Source organism: Balaenoptera musculus, chromosome 3 (assembly GCF_009873245.2).
Source record: "Balaenoptera musculus isolate JJ_BM4_2016_0621 chromosome 3, mBalMus1.pri.v3, whole genome shotgun sequence".
Lineage (NCBI taxonomy): Eukaryota > Metazoa > Chordata > Mammalia > Artiodactyla > Balaenopteridae > Balaenoptera > Balaenoptera musculus.
The window spans coordinates 24,843,386-24,867,379 of record NC_045787.1 but is presented as its reverse complement, the minus strand read 5'-3'; the positions used below and the strand labels follow the sequence as shown (position 1 = coordinate 24,867,379).

Below are 23,994 nucleotides of genomic sequence, written 5' to 3'. Positions count from 1 at the left end.
GACTGTATCTTTAACAGCTGTAGTCCACCACCCCTCACAGAGGCTATGCCAGGATGCCATGCAGCCAGTGAACTGTTTCAAGACGTTGTGAGATGGAATTTAGGATGTAAACATGGTTCTTGTTTGTTGTAAAATAAATGAAGTGTTTTTAATAAGTTTTTATAGAGTTAAACGTATTGAAATATGCTTTTTCCTAGCATGCAATGATGCTGCCTGTTTTGACCCATCATATTCGCTACCACCAGTGCCTAATGCATCTGGACAAGTTGATAGGATATACTTTCCAAGATCGTTGTCTGTTACAGGTAAGAATTACTCTCCTGTACATTTATATAATAACAAGATAGGAGTAATTCATCTTGCAGGTTACAAATGGAGCACTGAGATTCTCTACTCTGGGAGATGATGAGGACGTTTAGAAACAAAGCTCTCTCCATTACTCTACTCTAATTGCCACTTTCAAACCCTTTTTCTCACTTTTTTTTTTCCTTTTTGATGCTGTCCCTAAAGAAATAGACTAAAGCTAAAATTTGCCCGTCAAACCTGACCTCTTCTTTCAGCTTTTCCTCCTTTATGGCTCTTCTTTCCAGGTGCTGCGTATTCTAATTCTTCTCTGAAAGATGTGGTTTTTTAGGTTTGTTTAGAAGAGCTTGCACGAAAGCTTTGGAAATTTGACACTGGAGGAAATAAGATGGAAAGATCAGGGCTTAAAATTTGACTAGATAAACAGATCTCTTTCCTGTTTCATTTGAGGAGATATAAAGATGGTGCTTCTATGCTGAGTTTTTTTTTTGTTTTTGTTTTTATGCTGAGTTTTTAAGACTGAACTTATTTCATTGAAATTTTAGCTGGCCATGACCCACCCAAGTCATCACTTAAATTTTGGAATGAATCCTGATCATGCCAGGAATTCTTTGTCTAACTGTGGAATTCGGCAACCCAAATATGGAGATAGAAAAGTTCATCACATGCACATGCGGAAGAAAGGTATGTTTGGATTCCACTCTCCTGTTTTGTTCTGTGTCTCCTGTTGTAAATTAAATCCCCACCAGGAATGGTTCCCTGGTGACTGTTTCATTCTCTCTTTCTTTAGTGTTTCCTGACCCATATGTAATAACATTCACTTTGAGCAGAGCATTATGATAAGAGTAGATAAATTTGTGAGAAAATTTTCTTTCTCCTATCAAGTGTTTTAAGTAACTAAGTTGATCAAACTTGTAGACATGCTAGTCAAATTGGGGTGAGATAGATAATTTTCTTTCTACATGTCATATGATGGTCCTAGAATTTTTCTAACAGTATTTAGTTGTGATTTCTTTTTTAATAGGAATTAACACCTTAATAAATATTATGTCACGCCTTGGCCAAGATGACCCAACTCCCTCAAGGTAAAGTAGATTTTTTCTTTTTTAATTAATTTATTTATTCATTTATTTATTTTTGGCTGTGTTGGGTCTTTGTTTCTGTGAGGGCTTTGTCCAGTTGCGGCAAGCGGGGGCCACTCTTCATCGTGGTGTGCAGGCCTCTCACTATCGTGGCCTCTCTTGTTGCGGAGCACAGGCTCCAGACGCGCAGGCTCAGTAGTTGTGGCTCACGGGCCCAGTTGCTCCACGGCATGTGGGATCTTCCCAGACCAGGGCTCGAACCTGTGTCCCCTGCATTAGTAGGCAGATTCTCAACCACTGCGCCACCATGGAAGCCCCAAGTAGATTTTTTAATAATAGCTTTGTTGAGATATAATTCACATACCATACAATTCCCCCATTTAAAGTGTACAATTTGGTGGTTTTTGGTTTATTCACAAAATGGTGCAACCATGGTCACTGTCTAATTTTAGAGCATTTTCATCACCCCCAAAAGAAACCCCATACTCCCCATTTCCCTCAGCCTGCCCAGCCCTGGACATCCACCAGTCTTCTTTTAATCCATGTTCAATATTTATGGATTTACCTATTCTGAACATTTTGTATAAATGGTGTCATACAATATGTGGTCCTTTGTGACTGGTTTATTTTACTTTACATTATGTTTAAAAGATTTATCCATGTTACAGTATATATGTCAGTGTTTCTTTTTATTGCCAAATAATATTCCATGGTACAGGTATACCATGTTTTATTTATCTAGTCACCAACTGATGGTCATTTGTTGTTTTTACTTTTTGGTTATTATGAATGCTGTTGCTATGAATATTTGTATACAGGTTTTTGTATGGACATATGTTTTGATTTTTCTTGGGTATATACCTAAGAGTGGAATTTCTGGCTGATACGGTAACTCTGTTTCACCTTTCCTTTAAGGAACTGCCAGACTGTTTCCAAAGTGGCTGCACCATTTTATTTTCCCAGCAGCAATATATATGAAGGTTCTGATTTCTTCACATCTTTCCCAACACTTGTTATTATCTGTCTTTTTGAACCTGGGCTTTCTAGTGGATATGAAATATTATCTCATTGTGGTTTTGTCATATTTCCCTGATGGCTAATGATGTTGAGCATCTTTTCATGTGCTTATGGGCCATTCATGTATCTTCTCTGGAGAAATATCTATTCAGATCCTTTTCCCATTTTTAATCAGGTTACTTTTTGTTGTTGAGTTACAATCATTTTTTAATGTATTCTAGATACAATTCCCTTATCAGGTATGTGATTTGTAAAAATCTTTTCTCGTTCCGTGGATCATCTTTTCACTCTCTTAGTGAAGCACAAAAGTTTTGATGAATTCCACATAATAGATAAATTTTGTTGCTTTTGTTGCTTCTGCTTTTGGTGTCATGTCTAAGAAACCATTGCCTAATCTAAAGTCACGAAGACTTACATCTGTTTCTTCTAAGAGCTTTATGGGTTTTTTTCCTCTGACATTTAGATCTGTTCTGTTCTGAGTTAATTCTTATATATGGTATGACATAGAGGTCCAGCTGCATTCTTTTCCTTGTGGATATGCAGTTGTCCCAGCACCACTTCTTGAAAAGGCTGATCTTTCCCCACTAAATCATCTGGGTTGAAATCACCCTTGACAGTATATTTGAGGGTTTATTTTTGGATTCTTAGTTCATTCCATTGATCTTTATGTCTGTCCTTAAGCCAGTACCACACTGTCTTGATTACTGTAGCTTTGTAATAAGTTTTGAAATCTAGAAATGCAAGGTCTCTTCTCCAACTTTCTTCTTTTTTTTCAAGACTGTTTCAGCTATTCTAGACCTGTTACATTTCCACATGAATTTTTTAATTACCTTAAGAACTTTTGCAAAGAAGCCAGCTGGGGTTTTGATAGGGATTGTGTTGAGTCTGTGGATCAATTTGTGAATGCTTACCATCTTAATGTTAAGTCTTCTGCTTAATATTGTCTTCTGTTCCCTGAACATTAGATGTCTTTATTTTTTCTTTGTTGTCTTTAATTTCTTAGTAATGCTTTTTACTTTTCAGAGTATACATTTTGTATATCTTTTGTTAAATTTATTCATAAGTATTTTATTCTTTTCGATGCTATTATAAATGAAATTGTTTTCTTAATCTTTATTTTTGGATTGTTCATTGGAAGCATATAGAAATACAGTTGATTTTTGATTATTGATCTTGTATCTTGCAACCTTGATGAGCTCATTTGTTAGCTCCAGTAGTTTTTTAGTGAATTCCTTAAGATTTTCTATATAGATGATCATTTCACTTATAAATAGAGATATTCTTACTATTTCCTTAACAGTCTGGATGCCTTTTATTTCATTTTCTTAACCTAGTTGCCCTAGCTGGAGTCTCCAGTACAATATCAAATAGAAGTGGTGAGAGAGGATCCTTACCTTCTTCCTAATTCTAAATGGAAAACATTCTTTTACCATTGTGTATGATGTTATCTCTGGGTTTTTCATAGGTGCCTTTTATCAGATTGAGGAAGTTCCCTTTTATTCCTAATTTGCTGAATGTTTTTGTCATGAGAGTGTGTTGAACTTTGTCAAATGCTTTTTCTGCATCTATTAAGATGATCATGTGTTTTTTTCATTTATTTTATCCACATGGTGTATTACATTAATTGATTTTGGGGTGTTAAACCAACCTTGCCTTCCTGGGATACATCACACTTGATCATGGTATATAATCCTTTTTATATGCTATGTTTAGTTAGAATTTAGTTTGCTAGTATGCTGTTGAGGATTTTTGGTCTCTAGTTTTCCTTTCCTGTGACATTTTAGTCTGGTTTCACTATTAGGATAATACTGGCCTCATGTAATGGGTTGGAAAGTTTTATATGTTAGCTTTCCTTATTTTATTTCTTGATTTTAAGTGATACCTTAATATATTAATATTCTCACTTTGTGGCCTGGAACCCCTGAAGAACCTGGGAAGGAAGTAAGCTGAGTCTATGTAAACTCGTTAACACCCTGGAAAACTGAATGGAAGTAAATGCCAGATGCTGGTGGGGCTCTGATGTTGCTCTCAGGAGGCTTATCTCTGTGTGTGAAGCACAGCAGGTTCTATTTTGAAAGCCAGTAGAGGAGGTTGCTTGAGGGCGGCTTGCTTTTTAAAACGGGGCATTGAAGAGTTGAATAGCCAGGTTTGTCCCTCTTGGGATCCAGACTTAGATGGATGAAAGGCAGGTAGAGCAGGGTTGGAAGTGACAGAGTTGAGACACTGCTGCAGCTGGTAACTGGCCTCCACAGTGAGGTAGGTGCCCAGCCGAGCTAGTGCAGCTTCCTTTTCTACCTTTTTCTTCATGTATCACTTTTCTTTTCAAATAGACTTGCCTTGACGTTGCTGTCTTTTGAGGTTATCATAAACCAAACTGTCTTTCCTCTTCAATCAAGACGTAAAAAGAAAGGCAGGACAGAACTTTAAAATTCCAATTTGAAGATGATCACATGCCTCACTGCTGTGTTCTGTGAGGGTCTAAGATCAGAAAAGGACTGTCTAATTAGAGGAGCCCTTAATCACACCCTCAGGGATAGCGTGGCCGTGGTTTCATTTTACCTTGCTATATTGTGGAGTCTCCAGATGACCGGTTCTGTATTTTAATAAGTGAAACCCTGGGTCCCCTGCAGCCCCTTTAGCAAGGCCGCACACGCAATAGATGTGTCCTTTTCAATGATGAAAGCACAGGTTTAAGTGATCTTTGTCTCATCTACCCCAACCACAGTTATCGGTATGTAAATTATGTCTTTTGGTAGCATTGTTTAAACCTCATGGTTTATGTTTTCTTACTATGGCAAAGGGAATGATAACTGAGAAACTGTGTTCTGTCTGAATTTACCATTTTGAAAATGATACCATTGATAGAGAATAAACAGATGATCTCTCTTGTCCTTTGACTTCTGCTCTGGCCTCTGCTGCTTGTGCTGAGAGCCTCTTGCAGTAGGTCTGATCTTTTGGCTGATGCAGAGTCGACCCCAAGTTTCTGTTCAGAAAGATCCTCCCAGCCTCGGTGGCCGGGCCGGCTGCTGCTTTGTTGCTGCTGTCCAGTAGCCCCAGCTGTGTCAGTACAGCCCTGGGAGCCATACTGAAGAAACTCAGACAAATGCAGTCCAACAGACATTTATCCAGTGCCTTTTGAGCTTGAGGCAGTTCGTAGATATTTTACAGGGATCCAAAGGCAAGTAAGACAAAGCCCCTGCTCACCAGGAGGTGTGACTGCCTGGGGTGGGGTAAAAGTGCCGTAAACATAAGTAACTTCATATAAGGAAGACTCTGCTAAGTGCTTCAGTGAAGGTCAGAAACAAAACATACACGCCAGACTAGGGGCTAAGGAGAGCTCTGGTGGTTGTTCACAGATTATAGGTCAGTTATTATGCACTGTGCACCAGAATAATTGCATTCACTTGAAACGACTTGCCCTCTTCCCTGTTTGTTTCTTAGTTTGCTCTTATAAAGTGGGATGCAGTAGTCTCTGCTCCTTGTAAGTATTTGTATATCTTTGAAACAAACACTGTCCAATTTCAAATGTCAGTGGTTATATCTCCTCCCAAGCAAGCTTGCTCAGAATTTCAGACTGGAGAAAGGAAAGAGAGAGCCAACGAGCTAGGAGGTTGTTTGGGGAATCTGTGTCTGGCACTGAAGGTGGAGGAGCAAGGCAGGTAGGGGAGCTTGATGGAATTCTTCCCCCAACCCCTCTGAGTACCACTCCTCTCGCCCCTGCCCATCCTGCAGTGCAGTTAGTGCCGCCTTCTGCCAGGTCTTCCATCGGGCTGCCTCTCCAGGCTTCATCTTGCTATTTCTGGAGCCTCCTCTCTAGATCTTAGCTGTAACCTGCTTGAAAGCTTTCTGTGACGTCTCGTCACCTACTGAATAAGTCTGAACTTCCCCACCTGGCAATCTCAGCACCCAGTGATCCAGGCACATCACTCTCTTCCCTGTGGCTGTCTGCACACCAGTACGACTGAGGGACTTGCTGTGCTGCCAGGCGTACCCTCTCCCTTCCCTGAATGCCAGCAGTAATTGTACCTGTGGAATGCCCTGTGTACCCTGTGACATCCTGCCCAGATCCTGCTAGCATTTGTTTTATTGTGCATGTTCTCCCAGGTATTATAATTGTGTCATAGTCTGATTTTTTTTTTTTTTTAACCGTGAGCATTTTGAAGGTCTTTTGTCCTACTCTCTTTTTTCTTTTTTCAAATTCTTTTCCTTTTCCAACTAATGCCTTTCACAAAGCAGGGGCTCAGTAAATAAGTCTTAAAGGAAAGAATGCCATTCATGACATTACTTTTATTCCAGGTTATTTACTCGTTGACTAGAAATAGGGAAATGGGGCCATTAGGAAAGGTCATGGTCAGGGCCATCAAAAGTTTAAATGGCTGGTTACTCTCTTAATCTGATTTGGGATCAGCTGACATTTAACAAAAAGACACGAAGACTTAAAATTAATAAATAAAAATCTGTCTGCCTATCAAAACTACAAAATAATTAACTTTTATGATGGCATCATCTCAAGTGAATATGCCGCCCATAATTTTTTAAAGTGTCACTGTTTAACCACGTAAATCTCAGTTGTATAGTTATATTTAACTCACGCACATTACAGTGAAATGTTACCACAGAGAAGGTCTCTGAAGGATTAGGCATTCGGTTCAGCCTTGTGCTCCAACATGAGAAACAGCCTGTGAGATGCACATTCATCATGTAATTAAGATGTAAATACAATGCAATCTCTGCACTGAGGGGGAGAGTATTCATTTTGATGAGGGACTCAGGCAGGGATTCCTCTGGAGCTCACATTTTGCTAGACCTTGAGAGGTGGGTAGGTTTTCAGTGTGTCTCAGTGCACAGGGGAGAGTAGAAGCCTCCAGGGCGGCAAGGAGCTTGGCCTGAACACAGGCACTGAGTATTTTAGGGGATGCCCTTTTCAGAGAGGACCAGGCAGTTTTGGAACAGGACCCTGTGCAAGGGTGGGAGAGGATAGCAGTGGACAATGAGACTGAAAAGGTTGGTTAGGCCTATTTTGAAGGACTTTAGATGCTAGGTTAAATTTAGAATTTGCAGTTTGGACCATGGGAAGCTAGAACATTGTACCAAAGCTGATTTTTCAGTGTTCTAACTCTCTCTAAGAATGCATTCTCCTTTCTCTCGTCCACCTGATAGTGGTGTGGAAAGAGTCACAATTGTTAGGGTGATGTCTCCTTGCTTTAAATCTGACTCCCAGGGGGAAGGAAGCACCAGGGTGGGAAGCCTGAGACACTGTAGTATGAGGGGACACTCCCTCCCTTTCCCACCAGGCAGCCCCTGTACCTCCAGCTAAGATGGCCATCAGTGTTCTTGATTATGAGGAATAAGGTAGGGTGCTTTGATTACTAAAGGAGCTAACTCTCAGTATCCTTTTCTTTGAGAAGAGAGGGAGGAAATATAAACGTGTGCTATTTTAAGTGATCTTTTTAATTCTGTAGGATTAATCACAACGAACGGTTGGAGTTCCTGGGTGATGCTGTTGTTGAATTTCTGACCAGGTAAGTAGGCTTTTCTGCCATTCCCCAATGATTGCATTTTATAGGTAACATACTTAATACATACCTTCTTTGTAATTAGCCAAATAAGGCCTTGAAACACCATGTTTTTGGTCTCCTCTGTAGAGCTTAAAAGCTGCATGTCTGTGGCTCTTGCCCTGATAACTTGCACTCACTGATGCTGTAATGAGCAAGATTACAAGATGAAAGGCTAGTGTCTCTGTCCTGTCAAGTTTATGTTCAAGTTGCTGCAGCCAGAAGAGATCAGCTTGTCTTGGTCTAGATGCTTCAGAGCTTATATTCAATTTGTAGCGAAAGGGATGATATTTTAAAATGTCATTTCATTTTCTAGGATTTGTCTTTGATCCCTTTCTCACTCTTCCTGAACTCAAGGGAAGTTAAGTTTACAAGAATTTTAATAACTAGATTTTGGGGTGGGGTGTGAGTGTGTGTGTGTGTCTGTGTATGTGTTTCTGTATGTTTGTATGTTTTCTCCGCAGAAATATTTTAGGGTCCTTAATTTGGAGGTAGGGGTAGGAAAGTACATTTTGTTTTTTCAATGCTCATAAAATTTCCCTTTTAAAGGGAGATGACACATGTTTCTCTTGGAACTGTCTTGAGCTATTTTTATTCTCTTTAGGTCATTTCTTTTCCCGGAAGGACATAATGAGGCAAAGGGGCTGTTTTCTAAACTTGTTCTCACTGGACACAGTAGGACTAGACAAGCTCAGCTGCCCCGATCAACAGTGGGGCTGAGACACCAGTGTGAGAGTTAGGGGAGCGCAGTTAGTGTCATGGTCTGAACGGGTCTTCCGTCGGCCTGCTTCCTAATTCCCTTACTTTCCTGATCAACAGCGCCGGTTCTGTTTGCCACTCGTGTTCCTGTTCCTGTTCCTGTCCCTGTTCCTGTCCCTGTTCCTGTCCCTGTCCCTGTTCCTGTCCCTGTTCCTGTCCCTGTTGTGAAGAACGTGCCACACAGCTGCCCTGCTCAGAGCTCCCAGGCTTCTCTTCAGGGGCCCTCATAACCCAACCCAAGCAAAGCTCTCTGTTTCCAGGCTCAATTTTCATGTATTAGATAGGTTTGCTCTCAGCAGCATATGAATGTTTGTTCAGGTCTTTGTTGTTATCATATTTCAGAGAAATATTTTTACAGAAGTCAATGTGAACATATGAGTGAATGGTGTTGTTTGGGGTTTAGCACATTCAGATATACCGTGCATACCGTTTAACTTTCAAAGACCCTACGGTTTAGTTCACTTCAGCTGGTACGTATTGCCCAGATATTATGTGTCAGGCCTGTTTTTTGGACTCAGAACCACAGACAGAATATTGTGATACATATTTACTTTTATGCTTTTTTTTTTTTTTTTGTCAGTGTCCATTTGTACTATTTGTTTCCTAGTCTAGAAGAGGGAGGATTAGCAACCTATCGGACTGCCATCGTTCAGAACCAGCACCTTGCCATGCTAGCAAAGGTACGTCCAATATCTGAAGCATCTGTAGTGAAGTCATTCTCTTCTTCAGTCCATGCATAATTTTGCATTTGAATAAGTAACCCTTTAGGGTGTATTAAGGGTTTAATATTTTATAGACGAGGAAGGACTTTTTTAATTTGGGTTTTAAGGACTCGGCCTTATTAGTTCTGTTACCTTAGTGAGTTTCACCAGCAGCCAGTGAACTCCACAGTGAGGTAACTTGCTAAGAGAAGAGGAAAAATTTGACAGATGTGCATGTACAGAGTTAAACATTTGGGGAAAGGAACATGAGAACAGAGTAAAAAAAATGAAACATTTCGTATTTTCCCTTTGTGTAATATTTCTGTATTACATTTGTTTTTAATTTACTTTAACAAGCAGAATTATAGCTTTGAATAGAATACTCCAGTCCATTTGTATCCACAGGGGATACTTTACAGATCTTTGAGAATTCCCCCCAAATCACAAATCCTATTAATTAAGATTTAGGTTTTAGGCTGTTCAGCTAGCCCCGTTGACTTAGCTGAGTGACTAACAGAACCTTTTCTTGATTTAGATTCATGGTAGGCATGTTTCTTACATTATCTCATTTGATCTTCCTGTCTCTGTGCAGTGTCTCTTTTTTTAATTAATTTTTATTGGTGTATAGTTGCTTTACAATGTTGTGTTAGTTTCTTGCACTGTCTTATCATAAATCATAACGGATAGGACATGGGCACTTGCATGGGCCATCAGAATACCCGCAGGGGGACCATGGACAAATTGTTATTCTCTTTGCCAAGCCTCTGCTTTCTCATCTATAGAATGGAGATGGCATTAGCATCTACTACACAGGGTGGTTGTGAGAATTAAATGAGATTATCATTTGAGTTTTAATGATTCCATTTGTAAAGTGCTTGGTGCAATGCATGTTCATAGTAATCACATAAACATATGAATAAACTAGTAGGAGTTAGTTGTTTTTATTGCTGCTGCCACTTATAAATTACATTTATAAATCATTACATTTTATAGGCCTGTGGGTTTATTCAGTAGTAGGGGGGACAGTGGCTGTTAAATTCCCAAACAGTAGAGATCCATTAGAAAAGCTTTTGTGAGTTTTCCTTGATTTTTGCTTTAAGTAGTTTTATTTTTCTTCATTTTGATATAAATGTTGAAATCTGGTAGAAAAGACTAGATAAAACCCATTCTAGTTTTATGACTGACTTTTTAAAAAAAATATTTATTTTATTTATTTATTTTATTTCGGCTGCATCAGGTCTTAGTTGTGGCACTCGGGGTCTTCGTTGCAGCCTGCGAGCTCTTTGTTGTGGTGCACGGGTTTTCCCTCCCTAGTTGTGGCGCGCGGGCTCCAGGGCACATGGGCTCTGTAGTTGGCAGCACGCGGGCTCTCTCGTTGAGGCATGCGAGCTCAGTAGTTGCGGCGCACGGGCTTAGTAGCCCCATGGCATGTGGGATCTTAGTTCCCCGACCAGGGATCAAACCCACGTCCTCTGCATTGGAAGGCGGATTCTTTACCACTGGACCACCAGGGAAGTCCCTGACTTCTTAATTTGATCTTTCCAAGGCATTAATTACATCTAAAATGTGGTTACTTTTATCCCACGGTTTTTGTGTTAGCAAGAGTGCATTGTTTTATTATATATAACATCTTCATCATAGCTATGTTGGTAGGCTTTGACCTAGCTTCAGTGGCATTTGAGAATATAAACAGTGATGCCTTCAGGAAAAACTATGGGCAACAGGTATGCTAACTTGGTTTTAGCCTTACAATGAATGAAATTCCACAAGCTATATAAAACTGCTTCAATGTTTAGTTGATTTAATTGTCAAGATGCTTCCTGATAGTTCATGTTAAGTGTCCGTTGGAAATGCCTTTAATAAGTAGATTGTCAGCATGCTCCCCCCACCTCGCCGTTGTTTTCTTTTCAGTTTCAGATATAATAGAATTGCATAATTGTTTTTCAAACAATTGTAGGGGGGATATTTACAAAGTGTGGGAAATTACCGTAGCATGAACATGGATGCTGTTACGTAACACAGTGGGTGCTGTACAAAGCCATGAGTCATGACAGGGGTGGCCAGTTTCTCCCTTCAGGGATTTCTGTGTGATCTTCCTCCACCCCAAACCCTGACATTCCCATAGCACTCAACACCCATCTCCTCCAGCAGTAGGCAGTGGTGGTCTTACCCTTCTTCTGTCTAGACCAGTGGTTCTTAACCGTTTGGGAGGAGGGACTTGATGGAGCAGGATTGCTGACTCTGAGAAGGTAATGAAAGCTCTAGGTCAGCGCTCCAGACAGGAACATTTTAACACATGCACAGTGGAGCACCAGTCTCCTTTTTAAAAGTTCCACTAATGCCTTCATGAAAAAATTAAGATATAGAGGAGGGATTATGAGACGTGGGAAGATTCAGAGCATTCCAGAATAGTTGTTTATAATATAAAATATGGCTTGCACTCTACTCTCAAGCACGGCTCCAGAGATAGCAAACCATTGGATTTTCCCAGTGAAGTTGTGAAACAAGTGAAATTTACATATTCTAGTATAAACTCTTGCACTTGGGGATCAATTTTTTAAAAAGAGGTGGTTTCTGCTGTTGCATTTGTGGTAGTCAAAACCCTCACTTGAGTTTATGATACACTTGTGAATTCCTAGGAATACAAAATACTGATAGCATATATGTCCCATTTTTATTGTCCCTTTTTCCAATGTAAACAGATACGGATATTTTTAACATACATATCAAGACACACAAAATCTGAGTCTCTTTTATCTGAGAGCTGATGAGATTCATATTGTCCTAGGTTGTTCATTGACTTGTGACTTGTTCCATGTTACGTGGCATGTTATTGCTTAGTAAGTATTTATTGAACCGAATTACATGGGAATAGCAACAGATTTATTGCATGCTTATGCAATGTTTGTATCTTTCTCCTTTTATGGAATGAATTATGATTTCCATTTATTCAATCTCAGGAGTTTTATAAAAAACGATACTGTGTCTAGTTATGAAAGGACTTGATTTGTACATTGTAATACAATAGGATAAGAAATAAGTAGGTACTGAACTCAAAATAAAGAGAAAATATGGGTAAGACAGTAAAACGAAGGCAGAAGTAAAGTTAGTGTGCACAGATATATTCATTAAGTCCTACACAATTTCTAGAACTGGGCCATAAATTTGTCTCTAAACTTGTCTGAGGCCAAATAAAAAAAGAAAATATAATTCATTATAAACTGTATTCCCAGAGCCCTTAAGATAGTTCCAACCCATTGCTTAGATCTCACTGAGACTTTAGAAGGATGAATGTGGAAACTTCAAAAAGTGGACATAAGTGCAAAGATATATGGCTCCCCAAATCCTTGTCAAATAAAAAAAAAAGATTTAGAGATATAAGGCATTTTGAAGTCTTCTGAGGGTCCCCATTTACTCTACCACATAAAAATCTCTTACATGTGGTACAAACGCCATCAGTACCACGTAACTCTGGAATCCTAGAGGTTAACTTTGGGTTGGGTTTGTATCTCCCTAGACATATTGGGTGAACCCAAGGGTGTGGTCTTGCAACAGAGGCTTATTCCAGCTTAAGCTAGTCCTTGTTCTGAACCTGGAATTGGACAGCTCAGATCTTATCAGTTCTGAACCAGATTGAACCATCAGAGTTCATAGAAGCTTGTTTGGGGAAAAGTCGAGGCTTGTCAGCGCTAAGCCATATGTAAGGACTCGTAGGGAATGGTGACTAAATTTTCACATAAGACCAATTAAATTGTAACCATACCCCTAGGAGATGCTGAGTTATTACAGTTACAATATGATTTTGTCGATTTTTTCTTACTTTCTGTCATTTTGAATTTTGTAGAAACTTGAACTGGATCGATTTATGCTTTATGCTCATGGACCTGACCTCTGTAGAGAATCAGACCTTCGACATGCCATGGCTAATTGTTTTGAAGCATTAATAGGTAATTTCTCACTTATAGTCTAGTTTCCTGCATATCTGCAATGTCTGGAGAGCACATAAAATTCAATGTGGAGACTTGGGATAAAATTACTTGTTCCCAAAGCATGTGAGGTCCCCAGTATAATACCCACCTCCTTATACTATAGTTATGTTAGTTCCTCCAGAGCAGCAGTCATGCTTTCTTTTCTTGAATTCCTTGTACCATGTCATGTACATGCTTAGTATATACTGAACTGAAGTGCAGTGTATTAATATGGGGATGGATTACTTGCCAGATTTGATTCAGGATCACGTACATAAATAAGTTTCTGGTGAGGCCCTAATACTGCTTTTGATCACATTTTAAACTATTCACAGGATTTTCTGATTTAAACATCTTGAAGACACCACATATTTAAAATCCCAGGGCTTGAGTCTCTGTAACTATTGTTTATTCACTTGAAACAAGACTGATGCAGACACTTTACTTCCTCACTCAGGCTCTTTACTTCCTCAGTTTCTTTTTTACTGTAACTAGAATATAATTAGCTGTTTGTACAGGAAAGTTATGAAGAGTTAATTAGCTGGTGATTGCAAGTATGCTTTACAATGAAACGTTTCAGTAGATTGACAGTTCCTTGATTTTTTAAGGTAAATGATTGAGTACATTTTTCAAAGGGCTTTGTACTTCCTTATCAATTTTGCCCTCTTTCTTTGAAAATGAATATAAAAGCTTCCCATTGTAGTTCCATGCTGATGATGGTAGCAAGAGAATGTTTAATAATTATCCACAGTCTTTTCACAGGTATGTCTGTTTTGCACAAATATGTCTATTTTCAGAGGGTTTGTCACGTGGAGTGACTGCTCTGTAGACATAATACTTTTGACGGTTAATGTTACAGTTGGCCCCATAGCCAGGCACACATGATTCAGTTCCCTTTTGTATCATTTATTGGCTCTGTGTCTTTGCCAAGTTATTGAATCTCTTTGAGGCTCAGTTTCCCCACCTATGACATGGAGATAGTATCACTCACCTCACAGAGTTGTAACAATCTTAGTATCTGATCCTGGTTGCATCAAATCCAGAGCAAAGTTCCATTTCCTTTAACCCTCCCCAAAATCACCTGCTATGGGCCCCAGTCCTGTAAATCTTTTCTAATACCCTCTTACTAAGGTGCCCTTGAAGGTGAAGATAAGAATGTGAAAATGCTTTGCACAGGGCCTAGGACATGAGTGACCCCCCCAAACCCCTACTACTACTAATGCTGTCATCATCATCATTATTATTGTTATTATTATCATTATTACTACAACTATTGATAAATAATAAGTGTATTTAGTCATCAAAAGCCCTGGTGACTAAGTATCTGAATATTTTATGTGGAAAAGAGCCTTTCTGAAGACAGATGTAAAAAATATGAATTTAAGAACTACCCTACCTCAGCTATTTGATACCCAGTTAAGATGTTACTGTCGTACTTACTGGTTATGATGAATGGTAAACATGTGTACAGTGTTTAGTTATTTCAAAAAATTTTTAATAATTATTTCTAATTAAAGGTAAAGGTTACCCTGATTTTTATTTGCAGAAACCTTAATTGATCTGAACTCAGATTTTATCTGTGGTCTGAAATACAAACTATAAATATAGAAAATAAAACATAACATTTTCATAAAGTTAAGTATTTGTGCATAGTTCCCTTAGTCACTAATGGTTCATACCCATATCCTTCACGATAGTTCATAGTTGGCCTCTTTTTCTTACAAAATAAGGTTTATGTTTTAGTAAATTGAATTTCATATTTCAGTCTAACTTATAACACAAAGCATAGCTAAAAGAGGGAAAATGCTACCTTTAAAACAATTGCTTCTGATCTTGCCGAATTTTTCTGTGAGTGGGTTTTGGCTTGCCTTTTTGCTTTTTTATGGAGATATGTAATTTTCTCTGAATACTAATGCAGCCTTCCTTTTGGCATTCTCTTCCTTTTATCTAGGAGCTGTTTACTTGGAGGGAAGCCTGGAGGAAGCCAAACAGTTATTTGGACGCTTACTCTTTAATGATCCGGTATTTATCTCGATTCATTTGATTTTTCTCAGTTATATATCATTACAGAAGATTTTATATCAATTAGTCTTTGTATTTTAAAGAGCATGTAGGAGAAACAAAAACCCCAAATTTACCATAGATGGTAGATTTCAAGCACTTCAAAAATAGCATATTCAACTTTGTCACAGATGGGAAAGTTCTGTGGACATTTACACTAGTTTGTTTTCTACCCAAAACCCCATGTTTCCTCATGGTCACTTGTAAGTTAAATATGAATAGAAATAAGGTAGGACTTTGCTTTATTTTGAAGTATCTTGAAATGAATTATGATTTTATATTTTATAATCATTGGGTACCTATCCCATGCAGGCTTAGTTGAAGCTATAGCCTTTTGGCTTTTCTGTTTATGATTTGTTTTTATGTAAGTTATGTAGACTAGATAAATGTATATTTATTTTAGAAAGTCAGTTCATAGGGAGTTTCTGATAGGGCTATGAATAAAGAATATGGAAGTACTTTTTTTTTTTAAAGCAAATTATAGTTTAAGAAAAAATGATAGATTCTAAAATAGTTTCTGTTGTTACTAAAGTATTAAGCTATTAATATTGCCAGGGCTCCCTTTTTAATCCTGCATGTAATAGAGCATACTGGCTGCTTTTTGTACCCAAACAAGTCAATTTAACATTTAAAGGGAGAGGCAACTCTGTATTCCTGATTGAAATGTCATTATAATTGAATGAAATAGCCCTCATGGAGCAGTAAAGAACATAGGAAGCCAGGGTTTTAAGCCTTTGTGAAACCTTCAACGTAAGTGGCTGTCAGATGTTATTACTGTATTCCTTAGGATAGGTTAAAAAAAAAAAGAATCAATAGTTTTGAAAAATGGGGCCTGGATGATGCTCATATCTGAGGATTTGATCTTCTTTTACCTGTTTTTATAGAGATAGGTGGTGATTTTATACATGTGAATTTCCTCCTTGTGGGAACATTATCTACAGGTGTTCCACGTCCCCCATTTTGTCCTACAACCTATAAACAAGTGTGCATCTTGATTTGTATCTGTAGCAGATGTATTTTAAGTCTTTTTCTCAAAACTTAAAATAACTTTGTTCTGGCCTTTATTTTTTTGTTGGCAGTTTCAGCAACCTCTTTACTTTGTTTGCTCCTCCAGCCTTGCCTCTATGTGCCCCCTCACCCCTTGAACCTAGCCTCCACCTCCACCTACTCCTGCCGCTGTCCTCCCATCTTACCTGCTGCCCCCATCCACTCTGTGTTCCTGTTTTCCTGAATTATATGCAGCTTTATACCTGGCATTCTTAATTGCAATAGTTTTGTTTGGATTCTTTTCTCTCTTTAAACTGCTTCTCTCCCACTTGTCTACTTAGCAGGCTTATCTTTTATTTCCACTACCAAGTACAATGCTGGCATGTGCAGAGTTTAATAAATATTTGTTTAAGGAATGAAATGGATAAATGACTAAATGAAAAAGCAGAGTCTGAACATTATCTTACCAATGGGACGGCTGACATTCAGAATTTGCTTTAGTCATTTTAGTGTGTCTTTTGTGAAATTGAACAGGGCTTAGTAATATATGGTCTTCTCACTTCAGCGTTTTCAAGTGTGCACACTTGGACAGTCTAACTCATCTGACATCTCCATATCGGTTTACATCTCTTAGTTGTAGTATGCGAGAGATTTCGGCGAGCCATCGTACTTTTTCTTGAGTAATGGTTCTGTGAAAGTCCAGTCAGCCAAAGACAGCCAGAGACAAGCTGTAGGTTTATTGACTCCATGCATGGGGCTGGGGGAGGGGACGGGGGGGCATGCTCATAACAGGGAGGGGGCCCTTCTTTCTGAGGCCTGGGCTGGTGCTGACCGGTTCCGAGGGGCCAGGAAAGCAGGGATCAGTTCTTGTTTGGTTGCCATGTCTGAGGCCGGATTAGAAGAAGCAGGGGATTAATTTGGGATTGGGTGCTGTTAGAAGCCGAGGGGCAGTTTAGCTATTGAGTGTCCCTGGCAATCTTTATTCCGGGGGTAAGACATAGCAGAGCAGGTCAGAGGGCAGCGCTGGTGGGAGAGCAGTTGTTTCTCAAAGAGGGGGTCGTTCAGAGTTTTACAGATGCTGTAAGACCTTGAGGGAGATGCTGTTTCCTGTTAACTTGGAAGCTGGCTTTATGTGTGTCGTCCTATCAGCCCTGTTAACAGAAGGGCTGTTTTTCTTTCTCAGCCTGAACTACGTTTTACTCTTTCAGCCCCAGGATGATTTTGCCAATTCTGTGTTCTCAGGTCTGTGTGACCCTTCCCGGCTTACCCAGTACCTTCAGAGCCACTGTTTCCATTTGACCATCCAATGACCGTCTTAGAAAGATAGGGAGCAATTACTATGTAATCTTTCCTAGTCTCCCACTGCCCCCCCATACACACCCCTTTTTGTCTGTGCACATCTGTCCCAATTTCTCTGACCCAGGCCTTTCTCTGGAGCTCCAGAAATTGGAAAAAGTGTCTTTTCAAATTGCCTCTGGGCAACTTCACCTGGGTGTTCCACAGACACCTAATTTCAACAGGTTTAGTATTTGAATTCAATACCTTAGCCCCCAAACATATTTCTCCTTCTTTAATTTTATGATCTAAACCAGAAACCTTAGGGTATTCTTTTGTCCTTAAGCTTTTTTCTCCTCATCTCCATTCAGTTGCAGACCCCGTCAGTTTGGTCCCTCGTATCTCCTGAGTGGGTTCACTCTTGGCCGTACTGCTGCGTTAACGTTTGTCCTCCTCATCTCTCACCTGCGATAATTAACCTGTGGTCCTTCCCTGCTGCTCTAGTCCATCATTCATGCTGCGTTTAGTGTTGTCTTCTTTTTCATGCACAGATTTGATTATGGTCTTTGTGGCTTAAAAATCTTTGGTTTCTTTATTGCCTACCAAAGTCTGCATTACACAACATAGCATTTAATAGTTCTCATAAGCTGACTCCCACCTATTTTTTCAGTCTCCTTTCTTTTCACTCCCTCTTTGTGCCATTCTAAGAATTACCTTTTTTTAATTTTTTTAATTGTTTTTTGAGTCTATTATAATTTACTAACAAATAACTGTTTATTTTATTTTATTTTTTGCTTTACAGTGGTGTGAAAAATTTTTTTTAGGTTTACAGCAAAACTGAGAGGAGGGTACTGAAATTTCCCATATGCTCCCTGCCCCACACATGCACAGCCTCCTCCACTATCAGCATCCCCGACCGGAGTGGTAAATTTGGTATAATCAGTGCACCTACACTGACACATCATAATCACCCGAAGTCCGTAGTTTACATGAGGGTTCACTCTTGGTGTTGTACATTCCGTGGGTTCAGACAAATATGCAATGACATACAGCCACCATTACAGTGTCATACGTTTTCACTGCCTTAAAATCCTCCGTGCTCTGCCTATTAAGAGTTACCCTTTTGTGTGTGTGTACCTTGAGACCTATTATTTGTGTATATATGGTGCCCTGCTTTTGATTCCCTCCCTCTGCTGATGTACTGAATTCCTCAGTACTCTGTGTTCTTCAGAATACAGCTGAAAAGTCACCTCCTCTTTGAAGCTTGATCTGACACCCCAGGCAGAATTTTCCTAGCACTTGGTATATATACATCACTATTATAGAATTTGTCATAGTTTATTAAATTATACTTATTTACCTTCATTCTTTCCCACTAGGCTCCTTTGAGGACAGGGATAGTGTCTTATTCATCTTAGTAAGCTAATATGTAACAGGTGTTCAATAAAAATATGCTGCATGATCTAATGTCCCAACAGTCAATGAACATTTTCCAGAAGAGCAAACTGAAGGTAGAGGCTTTACCTAAGGTCCTTGGGCTAATAGAAGGCAGAGCTGGGATTCCAGTCGAGATCTTTTCCAGGATATTTTCTCTGACCCCGAGGGGCAACATAACCTTATCTCAGTGTGCAGGGTAGAATAAAGGAAATGGATGCCATTGAAACAGGCTAGTTGTGAGGTTTTAAGCTATAACACCAAGATGGGTGACAGCAAACATCAAAGAAGAAATCAGTGTTTTTGAGCAAAGAATACATAGGAGAAAGGAGGAAGATGAATCTAGAAATCCCTGACAGTTTTGAACTTTGGAGATTGAAGTTGGTCAGAAGAAATAGTTGTTTATCGTCATTGTTGATGTCATCATTATTAATAGTGGCATTTTCTGTGTGCCAGCACTGGGTTCAGTGCTTTGAGTACATTGCTCACTGAGGCATCAGAGAACAGTCTGAAGTAGGTACTGTGATTATCTTGGTCTTACACTTGAGGAAAGGTTGGCTCAGAGAGGTTAAGTAACTTGCCAACGGGGAATCAGGATTAAATCAGGCAACCTGTCTCCTCATCCTGCACCTTTTTCTAACACCATACTCCCTAGTTTAAGGTGAAAGGTAAAAACGTATGATTTGGTCATTTAGGTATGAGGTAAAAGATGCCCATAAAGGCACTTAGAGTTATGGACTTGTAGCTTGAGTGAGAGGTCAGAACTGCAGCAGAGATGAACAAGTGATTTAAACAGAGGTAGCAGTGGGAATGGCGGGGCTCTCCAGAGAAGCAGGTAATGAATAGGTCAGGCAAGGGGCTGAAGTTTGGTAAATGTCCATTTCAGGTACAGCAGGAGGAGAAAAAGCATTGAGAGAACATGAGAAAGTTGCAGGAAGGGAGTGACATTCAGTATAATTTATGCTACAGAGAATTCAAGGGAAAGGTTATTGAATTGGTTAAGAGAAGTCCTTTAAATAGCTTTAAAAGAACAGTTTGATATTTAAGCTTGTTTTTTATATTGGCAAAATAAAACACCAGAAACAAAACCTAAGTGTATTTTATTAAGATGCAAGTTGTACAAAAATATCAGGTATTTTATTTCACTTTGTCATCATCTGATCACAAGTGATAATATATTTTCCTATACTTCCCCCCTCCAAAAATTAAAAAAAAAAAAAACTCCTCTTTTAAAAGTTTTGTCATTTATCTCAAAAACCTATCATCGAGGCCAGAAAGGAGATTCAGTCGGAGGCTCCCCAGAGTCTAAAACTGAAGGAAAAACACTTTAATCCTGAGGAAGTTCTAATTATAACTGCCTCTGGATTTAACTCAATGGATTAGGATTTTCCACAAAATTTATTCTTTTGTTTTTTCTCTTATTTCAAGTATACATTTGTAATGATCCACAGTAAAAGTGTGGTCTTACAAATCTAAGTGTTTAGGAAGTAGATATGGGGTGTTTTCCAGTCCATCTTAAAACAACTCAACGATAATGAATTAGTGCCTAAATAAAGGACCATTTGAGATGAGTTTTCATTACAAAAGGCACAGCTGATGTACATTTCTGGGGAATGGTAAACTAAAAAATGTGATTAAAACAGCAGCTTAATCCAGTGTATTAGGTTAAGCAAATGGGTAACTTAGTTTTAAAAGGTGTCTTTGACTCTTGGGGGTGTGGGGGGCTCTTTTCCTCCCCAGCTTAATAGGCTAATTAGAGTCACTACAGGCAGTTTGAGTGGTGAATACACTTTAAAAAAATTAGTTTGCCAGCACTATTGAATTTGCAGTAAGTGGAGTCAGCATCTGAAAGAGTTCAGTATTTCACATAATGGCATTTTATTTAGCACTCTAGAGTGTGTTAACTGGCTCCCTCAAGCATTAAAGGCATCACTCCATTTTCCAGGACTTGCGCGAAGTCTGGCTCAATTATCCTCTCCACCCACTCCAGGTAAGTGTGACCTTCCTGTCTTCAGTAAGCTTTATAACTCTGGGCATTCATGATGCTTCAGTTTGCCTTTTGTCCCTTCCTGCTTTTATCCTTTGATTCCCTTCCGTGGCTTTATGACTTTAAGCTGGGGTGTCAGACCGGAGAACTTTGGAACAAATATTAAAACGATGCCATGTGTTGCCCTCTTTGTGGTCTGGGGTGAGGTGGGGGAAGCACTGGGAGTCGCCTTCCCTCACGAGGCAGGAAGAACTACTTGTGTGGCTGTGGTTTGGTCCCCTCTCTTCCCCAGAACAGTGATAGTCAAAGCATAATATGTTGTCTCCAGTGTATCTACATGCCTGCTATTATAGGGAAAATAATATGCAAGCAAGTCTGGGCTTATTACAAAGTAGAACAAATACTAAATTAACATTGCTAAATCGTAACCTAATTTGGATCTTAGAAGTTGAAGGCTTTGACTTCGATGCATAAAACATATTGTAAATTAAAATTTTAGTACAGTATAATGACTTTTTATTCAAGATCTTGGAATTTAAAAGATCTACATATGGTGACACTTTTTTCCCCAGTTGGTTTAAAAATTCTTACTATTCTTTGCTTTTATTACCATTTTACCTTGGAGATATACATCATATATATATATATATATATATATATATATATACACATGTAAATGTATACTCATATGTACATATTTTTGTAAATGTATATTATGTATATATAAAAGTCATCACTAGTGGCTGAACTCTCTCATGAGAGGCTTTACAGTAATAAGTGACATTAATTCAGAGTACTTTAGAAATATTTTATGAGTATGAACTTGCTCAAAGTTCCTGAAAATATTCATTTTATTTAAACTCTTCATATTTGCTCTCTGCTAGTGGTTAAAGGCTCATTGTTATGTGGAGCACCTGACTAGTGGTATAATAATCTCCAGTGTATGCTGAATCCAGTTTTAATGATGTTCATTTGCCAAAATAGGTTGGTCCCTAGAAGACACGCAGAGGTCAAGTTACTCATTGCAGAGATTCTCAAAAGCTGGCCCCCAGGCCAGCAGCATCTGCATTACCTGGGAACTTATCAGAAAGGCAAATCCTTGGTCCTTATTCCAGTCATACTGAATCAGAAGCTCTGGGGGCAGGGCCTGGCTATCTGCTTTTAACAAGTCCTACAAGGGTTTGATGAACGCTAAAGTTTGAGAACCACTGAGTTACCAGATAGATAGATATATACTCTCTACCGGTGGTTCTTCAGCTTGCCTCTTCCTTGGAGAGCTAGTATAATACTTGGGATTTTGAACTATCTGTGTACAGTATTTGGCCTTGAAATCTGATAGAAGATTGGAAAATATTATTTGAGCCTTCTTTAAATATTAGGTTTGTTTGCCATTCTAAGGGATGAGAAAGAAGCTTTCGTGTTTTATTGGCATTTCAGAAATTTCTGCCCGTGGGAGAAGGAAGTTTACAAAACACTATCTTAGAATTGATAATTACTTTTGTAACTAAAAACTGCATGTGATTTTTATTTCTTTCTTTCTTCTTGTAGCTTCAGGAGCCAAATACTGATCGACAACTTATTGAGACTTCTCCAGTTCTACAGAAACTTACTGAATTTGAAGACGCAATTGGAGTAATTTTTACCCATGTTCGACTTTTGGCAAGAGCATTCACATTGAGAACTGTGGGATTTAACCATCTGACCCTGTAAGTTAGAAATACTTATGTAGTTCTAACATGGGCATTTAGACAGGCAGTCCCAAACGTTTGCTGCATGCCCTTCCAAGGTTGGGGTCTCAAACGTATTTCCAGGGAAGTCACATCGTTAGATGGATGAGCAACCAGACACCAGTGTGGACCAGAGGATATGCTCTAATCCAGTATTTTTGGTCTCATTGTCATGCATCTTATTTCTTTGTAAAGTATAAGAGAAGTGTGAAGGAAGTAAAAACTTCTTCTACGAAGGGACAAATATTAAATATTTTAGGCTTTATAGGCCATGTGGTATCTGTCATGATAATTCAACTCTGCCATAGTAACAAAAGCAGCCACAGGAAAAATGTAAATGAATGAACATGGCTGTGTCCCTTTTTACTAAAACAGGCCATAGGCTGAATTTGGTCCTCCAATCCCTGCTCTGGATGAGTGATTTGAACATGAGCTAATGAAATAATTAATAAAATAACCAAAACGTTGTTTCTTTGCATGGTGTTTTTTATTCATTTTTGGCTTCTTTCCCCCAAATCAGATATTCACAGCTCTCTTTACACTGTAAAGATTAAGGATTCTTGTTATAGATTTTTTAGTCCTTAACCTAGAGTCCAGATTTGAATAATGGAGTGTATTTTTCAATAAAAAGATAAAGATTTAGCAAAGAAAATTCTTGGGCCTTTTTGCTTTGTTTTGTCTGTATGAAGATTGTCTGTGCAACATTGTTGTCTCTGCTGTACAGTTGACCCTTGAATCACATGGGTTTGAACTGCATGGGTCCACTTACATGTGGATTTTTTTCAATAAGTACGTGCTACAGTGCTACACAGGGTCTGTTGGTTGATTGGCTGAATCTGCAGATGCGGAACCGTGGGTACCGAAGGCCGACTGTAAAGTTAAACTGGATTTTTGACTGCACGGGGGGGTCGCTGCCCCTAACCCCCTCACTGTTCAAGGATTCAACTGCGCTTTATTTTTCAATTGATACTCCCCAGTTTTTGGCCAAGCACTATTTACTAGTCTTTATTTTAGCAGTTGTTTAATCCTTAAATAGTACTTACTTTACTCTCCTTTGAAACTGAACCTGTATTGACTCAGATCTCTTCTCAGTTGAGGGGCCTTAGGGAATTATATTTAGTTTTGTGCTTTAAGCAAG

General features: G+C 38.9%; 1 protein-coding gene across 9 annotated transcripts in view; it reads left to right on the top strand.

Moving 5' to 3' along the window:
- The window catches only part of DROSHA (drosha ribonuclease III), a 121,122-nt gene that overhangs the window by 72,712 nt on the left and 24,416 nt on the right, over nucleotides 1–23,994 (top strand). For 8 of the 9 annotated variants that reach the window (XM_036847162.1, XM_036847170.1, XM_036847167.1 and 5 more), the window contains 9 exons: nucleotides 198–305; nucleotides 849–987; nucleotides 1,328–1,388; nucleotides 7,865–7,924; nucleotides 9,297–9,396; nucleotides 13,262–13,364; nucleotides 15,337–15,407; nucleotides 21,088–21,132; nucleotides 22,678–22,835. In XM_036847162.1, coding sequence (XP_036703057.1) covers nucleotides 198–305; nucleotides 849–987; nucleotides 1,328–1,388; nucleotides 7,865–7,924; nucleotides 9,297–9,396; nucleotides 13,262–13,364; nucleotides 15,337–15,407; nucleotides 21,088–21,132; nucleotides 22,678–22,835 — 845 coding nt within the window. The remainder of the gene's footprint in view (nucleotides 1–197; nucleotides 306–848; nucleotides 988–1,327; nucleotides 1,389–7,864; nucleotides 7,925–9,296; nucleotides 9,397–13,261; nucleotides 13,365–15,336; nucleotides 15,408–21,087; nucleotides 21,133–22,677; nucleotides 22,836–23,994) is intronic. The other variant, XM_036847168.1, reaches the window with a different exon arrangement.